Source organism: Capricornis sumatraensis, chromosome 2 (assembly GCF_032405125.1).
Source record: "Capricornis sumatraensis isolate serow.1 chromosome 2, serow.2, whole genome shotgun sequence".
NCBI lineage: Eukaryota > Metazoa > Chordata > Mammalia > Artiodactyla > Bovidae > Capricornis > Capricornis sumatraensis.
In genome coordinates this window covers 35264615-35285972 of record NC_091070.1, presented here as the reverse complement: position 1 = coordinate 35285972, position 21358 = coordinate 35264615, and the positions used below count along the sequence as shown (strand labels likewise).

Genomic DNA, 21358 nt, shown 5'->3' with positions numbered 1-21358 from the left:
CATGTACCTGTTGGCCATTTGTATATCTTCTTTGGAAACATTTGGTTCCTCTGCCCATTTTTTTTTTTTTTTTGCAATTGAGTTGTACGAATGAGTTCCTTATATATTAGACTCTTATTTGCATATATGATTTGCAAATATTTTTTCCAATTCTGTAGGCTGCCTTTTCATTTTGTTGATGGTTTCCTCTGCTGTATAGAAGCTGTTTAGTCTGATGTAGGTCCCACTTGTTTACTTTAAGCTTTTAATGCTTGTGCTTTTGGTGTCACATCCAAATAATTATTGCTAAAGTCAATATCAAGGAGTTCTTTCTCTATTTTCTTCTAGGAGCTTTATAGTTTCAGGTCATACATTTAGGTCTTTAATCCATTTTGAGTTCATTTTTAAAATTGAAGTATTGTTGATTTACAGTGTTTCAGGCATACAGCAAAGTGATTCAGTCACACATTATTTTTCAGATTCAATTATAGGTATTACAAGATACTGAATATAGCTCCCTGCGCTACACAGTAGGTCCTTGTTATTTGTCTATTATTTATATCTTATTTGTCTAGGAGTATGTATCTGTTAATCCCAAATTACTAATTTGTTCCTTCCCCTCACTATCACACTGATAACCATAAATTTGTTTTCTATGTCTGTGCGTTAACTTTTGTGAGTGGCAATTTGAATTAAAAAACATATGTATCTAAGACATCCTTAGTCATTTTACTCAGCTGTTACCCAGTGAAATGCTACTGACAAATACCACTTCCCTTGGAAACATCACTACTTGTTGTAACAATCTTTCTTAGAGACATGTTGTACTGTGCTTAGTTGCTGAGTCAGGTCAGACTCTTTGTGATCACATGGACTGCAGCCCAGTCTCCTATGTCCATGGGGATTCTCCAGGCAAGAATACTGGAGTGGGTTGCCATGCCCTGCTTCAGAGGATCTTCCCAACCCAGGGATCAAACCTAGGTCTGCCGCATTGCAGGCAGATTCTTTATTTTGCTTTATTTTATTTTTACTTTATTCTGAGCAACCAGGGAAGCCCAAGAATACTGGAGTGGGTAACCTATCCCTTCTTCACGAGTCTTCCCCAGCCAGGAATCAAACAGGGGCCTCCTGCATTGCAGGTGCATTCTTTCCCAGCTGAGCTACCAGCGAAGCCCTTCTGAGAGCCATAGCTTTATTTTTTTCCTGGTTTTCTCAAAGGTACATTTGTATTTAACCCTCCCCTCCATCAGGACTCTTTCCAATCTTTGAGAAAACAGACTTCCTAGAAAGTGATTCACTATTTTAATCATTCATTTACTAAACAAATTTAACCAGTTCACTGAGGACCTACCAAACACAGGGCAGATGTTGAGGAGGCAGTGGGGAGCAAACAGCAAATCAGTCTAGGGCTCCTGGTCTGAGAGGATGTACCCACATCACCGTTCAGAAGGGGAATAAAAACAAGACATGCAGCTTCTCACCCAGCATCTCAGAAAACGTGACAGGACCCTCCCTGTCACTAAAAGCTTCGCAGACTCTCCCTATCTTGGCCTGAGGACTTGGCAGGTGAATCTATTGAGAGGGCGGTGAACCCAACCTCTGGCGGCTGCGGAGGGGACCGATTGGACGTTGAGGGGATGGAGGCCGCGGGTCCCACCCACCGCTGTCCTGAGTCAGGCGTCTCCTCTGCGTCCTGGATCCGCGGCGCCTGGGCGCCCGGGTATCCAGCGGGGCCAGGACTCGCCCAGCCTAGTTCGCACGGAGAGGCCGGGGGCGGCCGGGCGGGAGGCCGGGGTGGCGGCCCCGCCCCGGGAGAGGCGTGCCGGGCCGGGCGTATTTGAGGCGCAGAGCCGGCCACCGCCCCGGCAGGACCACACCACCCCTGCCCGAGCCTCCCCCGCGGCGCGCGAGCCAGTGCAGAGGCGTCGGGTAAGTGGCGGGGGCGCCGGGACGGGGGTGCAGACGCGCCTGCTGCAAGGCCAGGGCGCCCGGGCGCAGCTCGGTGCGCGGCCCCCTTTGCCGGGCTGGGCGGGAGCCGGAGACGAGGGCTTGGCTTCCCCGGGGAACCGCGCGTTCTGGGCCCAGGTTCCTTGGCTTCGAGCCCTCAAGAGAGGAGTCTGAGACTCGAGGAAAGTTAGCAACGACTTACAAAGACTCACCTGCATTTCCTCGCGGCGGACGGGAGGGTCACCTTCTGCGGCGACTGGGAGGCTCAGCCCCGGCTTCGCGCCCCGCGCCCCGGCTGGCCCGTGGTGTGTGGTGGGCGCGCGCGCATCCTCCCAGCTGCCTGCTCCAGCTGGGCGGGAGGAACCAGGTGCCCCTGCCTCCGTCGGCGGTGGAGACTGCCCCGGCACTCTGTGGGCGGGTCCTCGACTCAGCTTGGCTGTGGGATGGAGATGTGTTCTGCTACAGGCCAACAGAGTCCGGGGCTGCAGCCGCTCTCTGGATGCTGATCCCGCAGAAAATGGTGCTGCCCCAAGGCTGAGTGGGCATGTGCCCGGCTTGGCAAAGACCGCACACCCTCAGTTTTTGCATATCCCAGTCCAGATTTGAGCATTAACGATCTCAGACCTGTGCTGCGGACGTGTGGGGTGTGGCAGAATTGAATGTTCGTCCGAGGGTGCAGAGCCCTAGTTGAGGTGGGGAGGGGTTGCTTTTAAAACATGTTTGAGGACATATTCTAAATTGTGAGTTGCTCAAATCAAAGCACTAATGTGCCTGCGCTTCTACGAGTAGGAGCTCCGGGACACTGGGGTTGAGGTTGTGTCTTAGGCTTCATGCCCTGCCCTTAGCGATCCTGATTTCAGATACCTGGAATATTTGTAAAATGACTCCTGGGAATTGGGTTGCTGGACAATGAGGACGGTTTGACTTCAGTGACCCAGTCTGTTTCTAGGATTCTGGAAAAGGAATGGAAGAGAGGCTCATTTTGTTCTGCAGAAAATGGTGGCAATAAGAATTGACCACTTAGCACAAAGCATGAGAAAAAATTTTCACCAACTTCCAAAATTCTGACTCACTTGCCCCAAGTTAACACAGTTGATCTTTCATGCTAGGAAACTGTGTTTCCATAAAAGTTCAATAATAAAATTCATTGTCCCACAAGAATGTCCTTTTCAGACATTGTCTTTGAATCCCTAGAGTCATGTCATCCATCCCTTTGATGACTGTGCCTCACTCTTAATCTATGGGAAATTGGAGCTGCCTAAATTAATCATGTGGGGGCTTTTGCTTAAAATCAGCATTCTCTCCATATTCCGGGGAGAAGTTTGATGATGGGTCTTGAATGTTTTGAGCTTAGAAATATTAGGCGGATGCCTCACCAAGTTACATAAGAAGCAGAAGAGGAGGAGCACTGTTTGATAGATTGACCCCAAAAGCTCATTTTTTTAAATAAACTGTGATGTTGGAGAAGACTCTTGAGAGTCCCTTGGACTGCAAGGAGATCCAACCAGTCCATTCTAAAGGAGACCAGTCCTGGGTGTTCTTTGGAAGGACTGATGCTAAAGCTGAAACTCCAATACTTTAGCCATCTCATGCGAAGAGTTGACTCATTGGAAAAGACTCTGATGCTGGGAGGGATTGGGGGCAGGAGAAGGGGATGACAGAGGATGAGATGGCTGGATGGCATCACTGACTCAATGGACATGAGTTTGGGTGAACTCTGGGAGTTGGTGATGGACAGGGAGGCCTGGCGTGCTGTGATTCATGCGGTCGCAAAGAGTTGGACACGACTGAGCAACTGAACTGAGGCTAGTCTTGCTCTGTTGAAAGGTCTTTCAGCTCATTTCAGTTCAGTCAATGATATTTTGTTATGCTACAAATACGCAGCAGAGCTTTATAAAAAGACTTTTTATGTATTGCTGCTGCTGCTAAGTCGCTTCAGTCATGTCTGACTCTGTGCGACCCCATAAACGGGAGCCCACCAGGCTCCCCCGTCCCTGGGATTCTGCAGGCAAGAACACTGGAGTGGGTTGCCATTTCCTTCTCCAATGCATGAAATTGAAAAGTGAAAGTGAAGTCGCTCAGTCATGTCAGACTCTTCTTGACCCCATGGACTGCAGCCTACCGGACTCCTCCATCCATGGGATTTTCTAGGCAAGAGTACTGGAGTGGGTTGCCATTGCCTTCTCCATTACTTATTGCTGCTAAGTCTCTTCAGTTGTGTCCGACTCTTAGCGATCCCATGGACTGCAGCCTATCAGGCTCCTCCACCCATGGGATTTTCCAGGCAAGAGTACTGGAGTGGGTTGCCATTGCCTTCTAGTGAGGTCAAAAGGCTGTTATTGGTCTCAGCTATGATTTAGATACTGTTTACCTAGAACTCTCTTCAGTCAGTCTCTACATCGTATCCCTAATAGAGATCTATATTCATATAATAAAATTTGAGGTGCTTATATTACCTAAAATACCAGTTGGCTTGTAAACTTCTTGTACCTGAGACTCATGGTAACTGATCAAAAACTTAGCCTCTCTTTCCTTTTAGTTTGGGACAGAGGCTTCTGCTGAGGACAGCTAGTTAACATTTTGTATCTGGTGCCTGAATGAATTCTTCTCATTAAATTCTGAGTGGTAAACCTGCCAGGGCAGTAATTCTAGTTTGCTGCTGACTAAGTATCATGTGTTCTCTCTTAACTGATACTCAGCTTTTCCATATGGGGAAAAAAAAAATCAGTAACTGAGAGGTACAAAGTAACTTTAACTTCCTTATGGCTGAGGAACTGTGATGAAAAAGAAATCCTGGGAAAGGACCAGTTTCCTTTATCCTAACTAGCATCTCTGAATTTGGCTTTGCAAATAAGCATTTCTCAAGCCTTGTTCCATGTTTCAGTAAGACCAGGAAGTAGCCCGCCTCTCCTGTGTTCTTTGGAGAGAAGTGCGGGCTGTGCTTGGGGTTCTGAGGAAATAGTTTATGATCGACTTCCCTTACAGCTTTTATAAAAGTTGGGGCCCTTTGTGGGCAGAAATTTCATAAGTCCTCCTGGGAATCCAGACAACTGAATTAATTGCTACATGGGTCTAGAATAACACAGTACTGTGGATAGCAACTCTTTATTAAAGGGCAAAAGCTGCAATTAACAGCAGATTAAAAGTGGTCTGCGTTCTGACTCATGTTTAAATTCCTTGTTCCAAAGTGACACTGAACTAATTCTTGTAGGTTTTTCCAAATGTGAGGATTCAGATCGTATTTTTTAAATGTTTTTGCCTTTGATGTAGTGTTTCTTATCTGACTTCAAAATTCTCTGATTCTGGGAATGCCAGAGTTCACATACCTATAGTATTTGTACAGTGGGAAGTTTTTTTTTTTCACATTTGATTGTCTCTTTATATAAGCTACTCATCTAAAGAAATTTTCCAGGCAAGTAGGAAGATGTTTATCCAAACAGATTTTTAAAAATTGTTTCTTGGTTCTCCTTTTAAGTTCTAAGGTTGCTGACCTTGATTTAAAAAGAACATTGGTTAGAAACCTTTCCATCAGAGAGCTGATGGTTGGGAGCTGATATAATCAAAACAATGAATACCCAACTTTTAGGAAAGTAAGCTTTATCAGTTTAAATGTAGTTATAATTAGCAAAGTGACTGTGCAAAATGGCATCCTTGTATTCAGTATCACTGCACACTGCATGAGTCACCCAGCTAGTTTCTGACAAAAGCGTGATCACTTTTTTGTTTGCAATTTCAGCATGTTTATGCAGTTCCAAATGAGTAAGCCAGAGAATTAATTTCTAAATGAAGTAACTAATACTTTCGAAGGACTATACTTTAAAATGTCAGTGTGAGGTTTGCTACTAGTATAAAATCAGTCAGAATTAGGAGTCAGGATGTTTGGACTCAGGTCCCTGCCTGCCAATGGCAGAATGGGCCACCATGTTAACTCTCTGAGACTCAGTTTCCTCACCTTTGAAGTAAGGATATTAACTTTTCCCTGTCAATCTCATAAGATTATTATCAGAATCAAAATAAGAAAGGTATGTGAAAGTGCTTTATAAACTGAAAACATCACACAAATACAGGGTGTCATTATTCTAATGGGCTTCTAATGTGTCAGAGCACAATCCAAACTGTCATGCTTGCTGTTACATGAAACACAGCAGAAACAGTGGAATCTGCGTTGTTTCTCCAGTTGTTTTGGTCTAGTTGGAAAAGGGGGCTTCCCAGGTGGCTCAGATGGTAAAGGATCTGCCTGTAATACAGGAGACCCAGGTTTGATCCCTGGGTCAAAAGACCCACTGGAGAGGGAGAACGCAACCCACTCCACTCCAATCCAAAATAAACTGAGTATGTTTGAACAGAGACTTGGAAAAGAATAAATGTTACATTTGGGGCTAGCTGTCTTGGCCTGAGTTTCTGGTTGTGATCAGCCTTTAAACATATCTAAGTTTAATTGGGTTTATATTCATAGATGGGCTTCCCTGGTGGCTCAGCCTGTAACGTGGGAGACCTGGGTTTGATCCCTGGGTTGGGAAGGTCCCCTGGAGGAGCGCGAGTGGCAGCCCACTCCAGTATTCTTGCCTGGAGAATCCCCATGGATGGACAGAAGAGCCTGGTGGGCTACGGTCCATGGGGTCACAAAGAGTTGGACATGACTGAGGGACTAAGCACACATATTCATGACCCTTTATGAGGCCAGTGGTACAGCTTTAGCTAGTTGTAACAACTGAAACTACCTTTCTGTTTTTTATTGACCTGAATGGGTACTTTTATGTGAGGATACATATTCTCATTAGCTCAGGCCAGTGGTTCTCAAACCAGGCACAGTTTTGCCCTCCTCTTGCTTCCCCAGGGTTATTTCAAAACATGTTAAGACATTCTAGGTTATCACAGTGCAGGGGCCGGGGGGCGGGGGGGCTGCTGTCAGCTTGTGTGTTGAAGCCAGGGACGCACAGAAGGGCCCCTCCCTACGAAGAATCCCACCTGAAATGTCAGTGGTGCTGAGGTCAGCGATAAGCCCCAGCACAATGGGGATAAAAGAAGTCAAAACACTTGCAAAGTTATTGCTAAGTCATTGCTATGTTGCTCAGGAATGGAAGAATTTGTGTAATCAAAGGAACTAAACTTTCTGCCTACTGTGCAGTCCAAAATTGTTTCTTTCTGGCGTCCAAAGTGAGAAGCTTTATTTCTTGACTTAAGAAATATCCTTTCAAAGGACTTCACGGGCAGTCCAGTGGTTAAGACTCCGTGCTTCCACTGCACGGGGTACGAGTTCCATCCCTGGTCAGGGAACTAAGTTCCCACATGCCTCATGGTATAGCCAAAAAAAAAGAGAAAGAAATGTCCTTTCTTTCCCTTTTCTGTAAGAACTCTTTAAGCTGTTTTTAAAATCTTTATTGAATTTGTTACAATATTATTTTATGTTTTGGTTTTTTGGCCACCAGGCATGTGAGATCTTAGTTCCCCAACCAGGGATCAGACCTGCTCCCCCCGCATTGGAAGGGGAAGTCTTAACCACTGGATGGCCAGGGAAGTCCCTGTAACAACTCTTAAGTTCCTCCTGTGGTAGCAGCACACTTCTCTAGGCAGTGGCAGTCTTTTGGGGAAGGAAGTACAGAGGAGCACCGACTTTTGCATTAAAGAGTCGAATATTATATACTAAACACAGTGAAACAAGCCCTGGGAGAGTCACTGTGACTTCCCAATTAGATCACCTGCAGTTTCCAAATTGGAAGATGGGCACAGTGATAACCTGAGTATATCCAAATATGTTTAAGAATGTCCAGATTTGAAAAGAGGTGTGCAAAAATAAAAAATTAACGGAAGGTCATATTGAACTGTATTATAAGTAACAGCAGAGTAAGATAAAATATCTGGTATATAAATGAAGCATACAGTAAGTTCTAGGAGGACGTTTTGTCTGCTTTTGTTTTACCAAAAAGTCTAGTATTTTGTATTTTTAGGACCTATCAAGTAGCCGCCACTTAATGGATCATTTCTTAGAATAACTGAATAACTTCAACAAGTAGGCAACTTACGGCTTCCCAGGTGGTACTGGTGGTAAACAACACACCAGCCAGTGCAGGAGATGTAAGAGATGTGGGTTTGATCCCTGGCTCAGGAAGGTCCCCTGGAGGAGAGCTTGGCAACCCACTTGTTTTCTTGCCTAGAGAATCCTATGGACAGAAGAGCCTGGTGGGCTATGGGTCCATAGGGTAGCAAACAGTCCGACATGACTGAAGTGACTCAGCACACACGTGTAGACAGCTTAAGGAAAAAGATTCTGATTCCTGAAGATCCAGGTAACTTTGACCATAGCACAGGTGATTCTGGGCCGAGAAAATAACCCAGGCCTGAGGAGTCCCAAGCTGCCCTCCTCTCCTCACCGCCAGAGCACCAGCTCCGGGAGCAAGTGTAGAACATCTTGTCTGTTGGGAACTGGCACTGAGGGAGGAGCCAGAGAAGCAGGAGTGATGGTCTCATGGCCACCCACTGAGGCAGCTTTGGGCAAGGCCAACCCTCTTTGGTAGCATCCTACCCCAAAATATTTTCCTCCAAATTGTCTTTTTTTTAAAAAACCTTGGTTTGTTATACTGCCAGATATTTTCATTTGGAATAACAAACACCTTTTTTTAAAAAAAGTACATCTTGTGGTCGCCTTTCTTTGCTATTGCTTCATATCCCCAGTCTCACCTTCCTTTCAAGGTTTAGCTCAACACTGTCCCTGTTGGAAGTCATCTTTCCAGTTGTGACTTCTCGTAGCACATAGTCTGGCTCACAGCACCCATTACTTGTGACCCTTTCTGGCCTCTGGACCCTTTGATGATATATCTTAGCCAATTCCGTCTGCAAACCCAGACCTGAGCCTGCCCAGTGCCTGGCACAGAACAGGCACACATTTGTGCAAATAAAGAAATAAGTCTGCAGCAGCAGCTATGTCTTGGGCAGTGGGGCGGGCAAGGCAGAGACTATCTTTCAAACACTAAGAGGAAGAACCAACGGCCTCCTCCTAAAACCCAGAAGAGGGTGTGGTGCTATCAGTGAGAACCGGAGGAGAGGTGGGCAAGATTCATCTGATGAACACTTTTTATGAGGTGGTGGAAAAAAAGAGCACAGGAAGGAAGGTGAAGGAGAACCAAAGACAAACCAGGACCGTTTACATTTGTTACCTAGGAAACGGCAGAGTATTGCACTTCCTGCTCTCCCACTTGTGCTGTATAGCCTGTTACTTCCAGGATTCAGCCACAAGAGAGTGTGATTAGAGTTCAGCTACAAGTTAAATAGGGCCTGGTGATTCAGGTGGAGAGCATCCTCACCCTTTGAGACATTTTTGTGGTTCCCCACCATTGATTTTGGCATATTTGGAGAACAGACTTGTTTGTGTTAAGAGAATGCCTGTACATTGACTTGACCTGCACAATGAGCTGTTTGTGATATTCACACAGAAACCAGTGAAATCTTTTTAGGATCAAATGATAACCCCTGTTTTTTTTCCTCCTTTCAGGAAAATGGCAGACGGTTTTTCGGTAAGTGTTTTATGTCTGTTTTCCTACCTTAATATATATACATTCATGCCCGATGAGGGTTTTTTGTTTGTTTTTTAACTGCTCAAATTTCCTGTTTAACTCTCCCACCACGTGGCTTCCTCTGGCCTCATCTGTCCAATGAGGGCTTGTTAGGTGGAGTCTTGTTTTTGCAGCAACAGGTTTGGGAAGAAAGCCAGGCAGAGAGAGGCCTCACTAACAGTAACCCCTTTACCAAAGGCCTAGGACAGAAGCTGGTGGATTCTGCTGGCAGGAGCTGAGAAGCCAACTGAGCAAAGGGCAGTGTGGTTCATTCTGAGCAACCTGATTTTTTTTAACCCTAAAGTGCCCTCAACTCCTTCTCCCTTCCCAAATGCTGGAGTAAGAAGCAGCCAAAACGAATTCCTATTAGTATGCTTATGTATTCCCCAATTCCCTAATTGAATGACACGTCACCTAGAGCCACGAGCTCTGCTCAGGTTTGTTTTCTAAATCCAGTTTGCTTTCCATCATCACGGAGCCCTCTGTTTCTCTCTCCCCCTCCCCCAGGCCACATGGGCTCCCTTCACAGCCTCACTGTGTTGCCCCAACACCAGGTCTAGGGTTGTGTTCCCGATGCATCAAAGACAATCCTGGCAGATCATATTCAGTCAATGGAGAAGTCTTTACTGGGCATCTTCCATGTGCCACCTGGCAGCGTGCTAAACACTAGAAAACAGGCAGGGAGAAAACAGTCTCTTCCTGGAGAGAAAGGACACAATCCAACACCGGCACAGAGTCTCGCAGCCTGTAAAGAGCCGTTCCAAATGCGGCCTCACTTGTTTGTCACAACGATCATGTGAAATAGGTCATTATCCCCATTTTACAAGCAAAGACACTAAGTCCTATACAGGCGACACGATAGCTCTGAAACTCTGGAGCTCTTGATCGATAACACTGGATTTCTTGATGGATGGGACTGAATTTTAAACCAAGTCTTCTGACTCCATATCGCAGGCTTCTCCCTGTGTACAAGGCAGCCTCTCTGGTACTAGCCTGGATGCCACTAAGTGGTAACTTACCTGGCGTACCCAAAGTGCAGTAGACATCCCGCAAAGGGAAGGCCAACACAACCAGGGCCAGCTTGGTGGCAGGTTTTGCAGCCCAAGAGTATACTGAGTTTGGTGACTTTTTTTTTTCCATGTCAGTTAGAAAGTATGTGCTTTTACATAGAGAATGCAGATTACAAAAAGGCAACCCTCAGTGATCTGAGATGATGGGAGGCAAGAGTAAAGTGATAAAGCATGTATAATACCATAGTCAAATTTTAGTCTTAGGAACTCAAAACTAAAAGGTTGGAAAAACTTTATTGATGTGAATTTCGTATCTTCACCACATCCCTCTAATTCTTAGATCACATATTCCTGAAAATTCTGTTGTGATTGTTCTTCATCCTATAATTTTTTAAATGTCTTTTTTTCCAGCTTAATGATGCCTTAGCTGGGTCTGGAAAACCAAACCCCCAAGGTTGGCCTGGTTCATGGGGAAACCAGCCTGCTGGGGCAGGAGGCTACCCAGGAGCAGCCTATCCTGGGGCCTACCCTGGACAAGGACCTCCTGGCCCCTACCCTGGACAAGGACCTCCTGGCCCCTACCCTGGACAAGGACCTCCTGGCCCCTACCCTGGACAGGGACCTCCTGGGGCCTACCCTGGCCCAACAGCACCTGCTTATCCTGGACCAACTGCACCAAGTGCCTACCCCGGACCTGGGGCCTACCCACCTCCTGCCTACCCTGCTGCCAGCCCCTATGGCATCCCTTCTGGACCCCTGGTAAGATGGAGTGAGTCATTTAGTAAACTTCAGTGTGCTCGGGACCAAGTTAATAAAGAACACGGCTGGGACTTCCCTAGCAGTCCAGTGGCTAAGACTCCATGCTCCCAGTGCAGGGGGCCTGAGTTTGACCCCTGATCAGGGAACTAGATCCCACATGCCACAACTAAGACCCAGCACAGCCAAATAAATAAATATTTAAAAAAGAAAGAAAATGGTAATTGTCTGGAGCAGTAGTGTCAGCACTTTGTAGTGCTCTGACTGGAAGCTGGCGCTGGGCACTGGTGACCTGCAGAGGGCTTCGGGAGACCTGAAGCTTGAAACTCACTGCTTAGAGCCATTTTGCAAGGACCAGGCACAGTGTATGTTGGTTCAATAGAAAAATTAGTTTCCGGTGTTTAGTATATGTACTGTTAGTTTAAAGAGAAGCCAATATATGTTTTGAAGGCATCTGTAAAGCAGCTTTAATATAAATCAAGATCATAGTAATGGTTGTCATTATTACTGATAAACACTGAATATATAACATGTGCCAGCTGTGTGCTTATACATGGATGCTCTCATTCAACTCCATAAGCACCCTGTAAGATACTATTATTATCGCCACTTTACAAATAAGGAAATAGGGTAATAAAGGATTATACAACCTTCCCATGGTCATAGAGGGGGAATTTGGGGCAACCACAGTAATCTGGTTTTTAAAAACCTTCTAAAGATAATTTTGTGATCTAAGGGTTGAATTTTCATTTATACTAAAACTCATTTTAATAAATGAATTCTAACCATAAAACCCAACTCTGGGGGCTCCAGACACATCTCCAAACAGTCTAGCTGTGAGAAAAGATACATATATGAGAAAAGAGTTCAATAGCAGTGTGAGATCAGCCCCTTTCAGGAGTGTGATGGCACAGGGAGTATTTGCTCTGCTTATTGGTCGGCTTAGAGGAGAGCAGAGAGACAGCATTAGGTGCATGAGAGGCGATGCGCAGGACCTGGACCACACACAGGTAGTCAGTTTAGACAGGAAAATGGAAATTCTGGAAGGAAGAGGCAGTGGGAAAGAGATTGAAGAGGAGGAACCCCGGAATCTAGTGGTTAAGTCTTGTTTTTGTTCAGTCACTAAGTCGAGTCTGACTCTGTGACCCCATGGACTGCACCACACCAGGCTTCCCTGTCCTTCCCTACCCCTTGGGGTTTTCTCAAACTCATGTTCATCAAGTTGTTGATGCCATCCAACCATCTCATCCCTTGTTGCCCTCTTCTCCGCCTGCCCTCAATCTTTCCCAGCATCAGGGTCTTTTCTAATGAGTAGGCTCTTCACATCAGGTGGCCAAAATATTGGAATGTCAGCTTCAGCTACAGTCCTTCCAATGAATATTTAGGGTTGATTTCCTTTAGGATTGACTGGTTTGGTCTCCTTGCTGTCCAAGAGACTCTCAAGAGTCTTCTCCAGCACCAAAAATTCAAAAGCATCAATTCTTTGGTGCTCAGCTTTCTTTATGGTCCAACTCTCACATTCGTATATGACTGCTGCAAAAACCACAGCTTTGACTATACAGACCTTTGGAATCAAAGTGATGTCTCTACTCTTAAATAGCTTTTCTTCCAAAGAGCAAGAGTCTTCTGATTTTGTGACTGCAGTCACTATCTGCAGTGATTTTGCAGTCCAAGATAATAAAATCTGCCAGTTGATTGTTGAGTTTTAGCCAGCTTTTTCACTCTCCTCTCTCATCCTTATCAAGAGGCTCTTTAGTTCCTCTTCACTCTCCGCCATTAGAGTGGTATCATCTGTATATCTGAGTGAAGTGAAGTGAAAGTGAAGTTGCTCAGTCATGTCCAACTCTTTGCAACCCGTGGACTGTAGCCCACCAAGCTCCTCCGTCCATGGGATTCTCCAGGCAAGAATACTGGAGTGGGTTGCCATTTCCTTCTCCAGGGGATCTTCCTGACCCAGGGATCGAACCCAGTTCTCTCATATTGCAGGCATACGCTTTAACCTCTGCACCACCGGGTAAGCCAGTGATATTTCTCCCAACAATCTTCATTCAGTCCAGCATGTCACATGATGTGCTCTGCACAGAAGTTAAATAAGCAGGGTCACAATATGCAGCGTTGACATACTCCTCTTGCAATTTTGAACCAGTTCATTGTTCCATGTCCAGTTCTAACTGTTGCTTCTTGACCTAAATGCAGATTGCTCAGAAGGCAGGTAAGGTGGCCTGGTATTCCCATCTCTTTAAGAATTTTCCACAGTTTGTTGTGATCCAGTCAAAAGCTTTCACGTAGTCAAATGAAGCAGAAGTGGACATTTTTCTGGAATTCTCTTGCGTTTTCTGTGATTCACGGACGTTGGCAATTTGATTTCTTGTTCCTCTTTTCTAAATTCAGCTTGTACATCTGGAAGTTCTTAGTTCACATACTGTTGAAGTCCAGCTTGAAGGATTTTGCGCATTTCCTTGCTAGCATTTGAAAAGAGTACAACTGTATGGTAGTTTGAACATTCTTTGACATTACCTTTCTTTGGAATTGGGATGAAAACTTTCCTTTTCCAGTCCTGTGGTCATTGCTTACTTTTCCAAATTTTCTGACATGTTGAGTATAGCACTTTAACAGTGGCAAAGAATCCGCCTGCCAATTCAGGAGACACAGGTTTGATCCCTGGGTGGGGAAGATCCCCTGGAGGAGGAAATGGTAATCTACTCCAGTATTCTTGCCTAGGAAATCCCATGGAGAGAGGAGCATGGCAGGTTACAGTCCTTGGGGTCGTCAAAGAGTCAGACATGACTTCGTGACTAAACACCAACAACAAAGAGTCAAGAAATGACTGGCTTTTCAAGGCTGGACAGGGAGAATGTCAGCCAAGGGTCAGCCCAAACCAGGAACTCAGGAAGGGGATCAGATCGGGGAGAGGCAGGGGAGACCACTGCAGTTCACACTGGTTGGATTTGTGGCACCAGGAGCAAAGCCAGATGGGAAGAAGCACAGGACTAATACAGATCAGATCAGAGCTAGAGAGAAAAAGACTTGGGCAATGGTTGAACCCAGGGGGAGACAATCTTAAAGGAAAAAGAGAAGAAGCCAAGATAGAGCAGTGGAAATATTTATAACACCTTGAACACAGACGGTCAGTAAATATTTGTTGAATGAACTGGGGAAGGTATTAACTGGAAAGTTCCCATTCGACAAACATTGAGTACCTGCCACCTTTAAAGCACCACACAGGGCCTGTGTGAATTAAACAGAAGAACACCTCAGAGGCCTAGAAGGTGACAGTGTTTGCCTGCAGGGAGCAGAACCACCAGGACGAACATGTCATATGACAAGGATCTTAAGAGTGGCACAGATATGTTAATGTTGATTGCAAGGTCTAGCTTAAGCCTTTCCAAAAAACAGGCTCCATGGATGAATTATGGATTAGGATGGCCCTTATCATGAGATACAGTCTCCAGAAGGGAACATATTGTCTTTGGCACTAATTAACTGATGGTCTTTCTCTTGATTGTTGTAGTTGTGTAGGGAGCCATCTCTCTTCAGACCCTGGACAAGGTGGCCTGAGAGTCTGAAAAGATGGTTTAAAGTAGGGTTACATGTTATTCACATATATTAATAGTGGTTGAACTCTAGCAATGTCTTTTTCTTTCTTCCCTCAAGAAAACATGACTCTTTTTTTTTTGGGGGGGGGTTGGGTAGCTGCATGGCATGTGGGATCTTAGTTCACCGACGGATGAACTAGGGTGAACTCACACCCCCTGCAGCAAAAGCACAGCATCTTAACCACTGGGCTGCCAGGAAACTCCCCCAGAACATGACTCTTTCTTGATATATACGCATTTTTTTATTCCCAGAATGTGCCTTATGACCTGCCTTTTCCTGGAGGAATCATGCCTCGCATGCTGATAACAATCCTGGGTACAGTAAAGCCCAATGCGAACAGGTAAAGAGCAAAATTAGCAAGTCTAACATATTGATTGATTGATTTTGGAATAAAGGGTGATCTGTTTTAAATTTTAATGGAATTTAAAAAATTACATTTAGAATCTTGGCTATACCATAATTTGTGATTTTCCCATAAATCAATACACAGTCTCAGCAAGAGGACAAATCCCTTGCTAAGTCTTGGGTCAAAAAGAAAAAGATGCCTAGTTGATCTGAGAGCTTAAATATTGTATCTCCTGTCCTCATATTGGTACAATCTCCCTGGAGCTGTGAAGGTCATGATACACTCTCAGATTTGTGAGCTTGGTTGCCTTTTCCATGTTCATACTGTTGGCCTGGTCTACAGATGACAAGTGACAAGACGGGGAACCCCAGTGATCTGAGTAGACACTATTTACTTAAAAGGTTTGAAAAAACTTTACAAGTTAAAGTTTTAACTTGACAAAGTAATTTGTCAAAATAAATCAGTCTTCACCATTGGTACTGCTTTGGTTGAGGTGAACTAGAAGGGGCTAAGATTTTGAGTTCACTTTGGAAAATCCGTGCTGATTTACAGCTACCTTGGAACACCGGACTCTGGTTATCACCACTGGTTATATTTACATATATCCTGAAACTGTTCAGTATGTCTGTCCTTGAGGTTGGTGGTACCATTAAAGCTCCTATAGCCATTAATTAATCTGTTTCTGGGTCTTGTCTATAGACAATACACAAAAGGTACAAATTCAAGCTGTGTACACAGGTTTATTTAATTCTGTAAACAGCCTCTGTGAGTACCTGTCACTTTGATCCTGGTGAATCAGCGGGAGCAACCTCCTGTTACCAGGAGGTGGACAGGTTCTGATCAGATCATTTTACATTCAGCCAACCAGTTCACTCCACCTCCAGCCAGCCTTCTCTGGTTCTACGTGGTAGTCACTATCTTAAGCTAGCTCTTCCTTCCACACAGCCTAGACAGCTTCTTTCAGCACAGTACTTCCCTACACAGTAAAAACTGGTCTCACAGCAAGTTATAAAACATATACTCAATATATCTTCTGCCTATATCCTCATCCACCTTGCCTCCCAAAATAACACAGGACCCAGAGCCCTGATCCTGTGCAGGCAGCACTCATGATTAGGTAATATCTGCTCTCCTGAGGCAGCTGCTGTTAAGCAGAACCACAATGGCATCTTTGCTTTACTTAGGACTATCACACTAGAAAGGTTGGGCTTCCCAGGTGGCTCAGTGGTAAAGAATCTCCCTGCCAAGCAGGAGACATGGGTTCTAATCCTGAGTCAGGAAGATCCCCTGGAGGAGGAAATGGCTATCTACTTCAGTATTCTTGCCTGGGAAATTCCATGGACAGAGGAGCCTGGCAGGCTACAGTGCATGGGGTCACAAAGAGCCTAACACGACTTAGGAACTAAACCACCACCACCATCACCACTAGGAAGGTTAGAGACTGTGGCAGGTTACAACCAATTTTGGTTGAAATGATTAAAGTGGTAGTAAACTGAGAAATGTATTGCTTTGAGCTGCAAAATCTATGTGAGGAATCACATGAAAGAAAAAAAATCCTTGAAGTGGTAGAGATGACAATTACCTTTTCACTGCTGAGAAAATACAAGCGTTGCCCATCAAATATAAGTTCTATTGCCATTTGACTATATTGGTTCTTTTCCTGTGAATTTAATCATTGATGGTTGTATGTATGTTACTGGGTGAATGAAAAAACCCTAAGGATCATTGTTAATAGGTCTAGAATGCAGACCTTGCTTTAAAACAAGAGCTGTTTTAACAGAACCAGCTGCTTCTGATATTAGTGCTCTGGGGAGCACACTTTTGAGAAACCGTGTGGAGAGGGTAATGCTTTAACAGCCAGAGAACTTGTGTTTGTATTAACATCCAAGGAGAGAGATCAGGGTAGAAAGTTTATCCAGCACTTCCATTAATTCCACTTCACATCACAGAATGTTTTAACACATTTATTATTATGACTTTACAACTCAGCAACAGGATATTGAACATTAACTATGTTATATCATTCTTGCTGTTTTAGGACTAGGTTTTCCAGTTAACTATGAGGAAGCTAGGGATTTGATAGCACTTTATGTGACTGGTTTACTTTTAATAGGGATTGAAACTAACCTGTCAGGGCAGGAAAGAGGTAGGCATATTCCCATAATGTCAGGTATAAAGTGCCCTCAAGGTGGCCCCAAACCTCTGCAAAGAAACCTTGACCATGTTTATATGCAGAGATAGTAAAAAGGGAAATACAGGTAAATAGGATATAACCAGACAACAAGGCTAAAAACTCAACACATACTGTCGTTTACTGTGGGATACTGTGGTAGTATGTCGAATACAGTAGTGCTCCTTATCGGAGGTTTTGCTTTCCACAGTTTCAGTTACCCAAGGTCAATCACAGTCTGAAAATATTAAGTGGAAAATTCCAGAAGTAAACAATTCATAAGTTTTAAGTTGCCAACACTGTACACAGCATGGTGAAATCTCATGCTGTCCAGCCCCATCCTGCCCAGGCTGTGAAACCACCCCTTTCTGCTGCATGTCTGGTCTATCAGGTATCAGATCCACTGCCATGGTACCCTGGTGCTTGTGTCCACAGAACCCTATTTTACCTAAGAATGGCCCAAAAGCAAGAGTAGTGATGCTGGCAATTCACATATGCCAAAGAGAAGCTGTAAAGGGCTCTCTCGAAGTGAAAAGGGGACAGTACTCGATTTAATAAGGAAAGAAAACAATTATACACTGAGGTTGCTAAGATCCACAGTAAGTACAAATCTTTTGTCCATGAAACTGTGAGAAAGGAAAAAGAAACTTTTTTTTTTTTTTTGGTCATACCTCAAACTGTAGAAGTTATGGCCCCAGTGCATAAATGTTTAGTTCAGATGGGAAAGGTATTAAATATATACAATATTTTGAGAGAGAGACCATGACTTTTACAATATATTGCTATAGTTTTTCTATTTTATTAGTTGTTAATCTCTTACTGTACCTAATTTATAAATTAAACTTTATTATATGTACGTATAGGAAAAAGTTTATGTGTATAGTTGGACAGATAATTTGGTTCAATACTATTCATGGTTTCAGCTATCCACTGGGGGTCTTGGAACACACATCCCATGCACGAGGCAGAAATACTGTACTTGGCCCAGTATACTTTCCAGTTTGACCCCATTCTATGGTTTATTTGCTTTCTGTTTAGAAAATTGTCCTGTACTTTATAAATGATTTGCTCTTTAGAAAAGTGTATGTTCTTCACTTGATACAAATGTACAACTCGAATCATTTTACTAACTCTGACTTTTGACTTAAAACAGACTTGCTTTAGATTTCAAGAGAGGGAATGATGTCGCCTTCCACTTTAACCCACGCTTCAATGAGAACAACACGAGAGTCATTGTTTGTAATTCAAAGCTGAATAATAACTGGGGAAAGGAAGAAAGACAAATGTTTTTCCCATTTGAAAGTGGTAAACCTTTCAAAGTAAGTTACTGCTATTATATATTGATAATGTATATTTCTCACAGGGAATCAAGCTTAAACCACAACACACTGGAAATTAATTTTCATCAGTTGTCCTGGGACACCTAACCAGTACACCTGCTCCCCATCCCAGAGGAATGGTCTCAGACATAGTGGCACATTCCTCAACTCCATTTAGCTACCTCACCATTGTCCCTGTTACCAGCCCTCTGAGTTTAGTCAACCCTCAACTGATTTTCTGGAAATGAGAAACATAGCATCTTTAATTTAAAAGGCAGAAAATCTCTCTTTTTTTGGCTGTAATATGAGGCCTGTGGGGCAAATCTGCTTCCCCTGCAGTGGAAGCAAGGAGTCTTAACTACTTGCCAGGGAAGTCTCCTAGAAAGTCTTTATGATATGGTTGGGCTGAGATTTAATTCCTTAAAACAGCATGGTTAGCATGGCAATCAAAACTAAATTTTTTAAACTCTAAAATTAATTCATGCTTGTTTATGAAAAGAAAAATTTACGAATTTTTTTTTTTTACTAAAAAGTCCTCCATCCTTTACCCCTCCCCCATCCTCACAAAGGTTACAACCTGAGTTCTCTTTCCAGTGTTTTCTTATGACAAGCAACACATTTTTTATTTTTAAGCATGGCTTCAACAAATACTAGGTCCACAATGTTGGGTTAGGGTTGACTATACAGTGGGCAATAAAACAGCTAGACCATCAGCTCCTCAGGGGCAGGGACTGACAGGGTCTATATTCTACATTTGGTGGACATCTTTCCTTCTCAGAACATTGTCACCTAATACTTCATTGTTTAGATATGCAGTAATTCAACCAGTACCCTACTGATGCAAAATTGGAGTATGGAAATATTACAAACCTGGATAAAACCTGGAAAGCTTTATTTATTTTACAAAAATACTGTGATAACTATCCTAATACATCTTTGCTTCCTAGAAGAGTAATTTTACTCAAAAAATATATATGTTTAAAATTTAGATGAAGATAATGCCGAAGTGCTGCTTCCAAAATGATGTTAGAATTAACACATCCTCTAACTACTGCGAGATTTGTTTCTCTTACTCTTGCCAAAACTGGTTATTATCCATCTTCATAACATTCACTTCTCTAAACAGAGAACTCCTACTTTAGCATTTATTTTTATTTTTACTTTCAGTGTTTGAGACCATACAAAAGCTTTAAGTTTTTATGTAGAGGAATGATTAATCTTTTTCTCTGTGGCTTCAATTATATATCCTTTTAACAATTTATCATTTTGTTCCATTTAAATCTTTGAATAATTTGGAATTTATTTTTTTCTGGAAAGTTACCTTTTCTGACTTTAATTAGTTCTACAAGTGATCAGAAAGATGAAATTTTAGACACCCTGAGGTTAGGCCAGACTGGTTTTAAAAGGAATGGGCATTTCTAACAGTTTTGTGTATGTGCCATTTCAGATACAAGTGCTGGTTGAACCTGACCTTTTCAAGGTTGCAGTCAATGATGCTCACTTGTTGCAGTACAATCATCGGGTGAAAAATTTGGGGGAAATCAGCACGCTGGCAATTTCTGGTGACATAACTCTCACCAGTGCTTCGCACACTATGCTGTAATCTTAAATGGGCAGATACTTTTGTAAAGAAATGAATTTGAACGTAAACCTTACACATTTAAAGGTTTCATGTTGAGTGAAAAATTTTACCTTTATTCATCAATGTCCTTCTTATAAATCACTGATTTAATAAATATTCTAAGAGTTACTTGTCTTTATATGTAATTTAATTGGGGCAACTTATTGTTGATAATACACAATGGACTTAAAGGAAAAAGAAATATGTGGCAATGTTAATACTGCATTAGAGTCTCCCAGTTTTCAATATTTGAAACTATATTTTCAAAAAGAAATCAGGAGTAAATACTACCACAAAATTAACCTCTCTCTTCTAGAGTTTGGTAAAAACCAATGGATACTACAAAAAAATCATTCTTCTATTGTCTTACTTAAGGAAACATATTCAAGAAATAAAAGCTAAATTTACATACATATAACCTTTTGGACTTCTTTTAACTATTTTATCTCTCTAAACTATACTTCACGGTTTCAAATCATTAATTTATACCAACATCAATCTTCCTCTGGGTTCTTTTGGTTTTATGAAATCACCGGATTTGTAGAAGGAAAAAAGTAGGTTTTTATTTGAAAATCCCATTGTCAATACTCTATCAACCATGCCTTTCTGCCCTTCTTCATTACCAGGAAGGTCAAAGATTAATATAATTTCAAAACCAGGATATGCTCAGACCACTTCATTTTATAGAAAACCAAAATATTATTTGATCTGTTACTGTTTCTACAGTACCACTTCTCAACCATGATCTCCTGCAGAGATCAGAATGCAGGAGGTTTATGAGGGAGTATATGCCCTTTCTCTCAACAGCTGTGAAGGCAAGAAAGTACATGACTGGGCAGAGAGAGAAGTGGAGCATCCACGCCTCAGTCTACCCTACAGGGATTCTGAGCTGGGATGATCCTTTAGAGCTGTCAAGAGGGGGACAGGCCTTCATATTTTTACTTCATCTCATTTCTTTTTTCATTTTTGGAAAAGCTCTGGTTCTACCCCGTTTTCTTTCATTTTGTCTTTAAAGGTTTTCTTCATACCTCATAATTCTAGAATCCAGTAGCCCAAGGACACT

At 43.1% G+C, this 21358-nt stretch overlaps 1 protein-coding gene across 1 annotated transcript; it reads left to right on the top strand.

The window, feature by feature from the left end:
- Window positions 1–1851: 1851 nt before the first annotated feature.
- LGALS3 (galectin 3) lies at window positions 1852–20595 on the top strand. Its single transcript, XM_068965530.1, has 6 exons — window positions 1852–1908; window positions 9416–9437; window positions 10898–11245; window positions 15091–15179; window positions 18509–18674; window positions 20122–20595. Exons 2-6 carry the CDS (start codon window positions 9420–9422, stop codon window positions 20275–20277), a joined length of 777 nt encoding a protein of 258 aa, XP_068821631.1. The 5' UTR covers window positions 1852–1908; window positions 9416–9419; the 3' UTR covers window positions 20278–20595.
- Window positions 20596–21358: the final 763 nt, after the last annotated feature.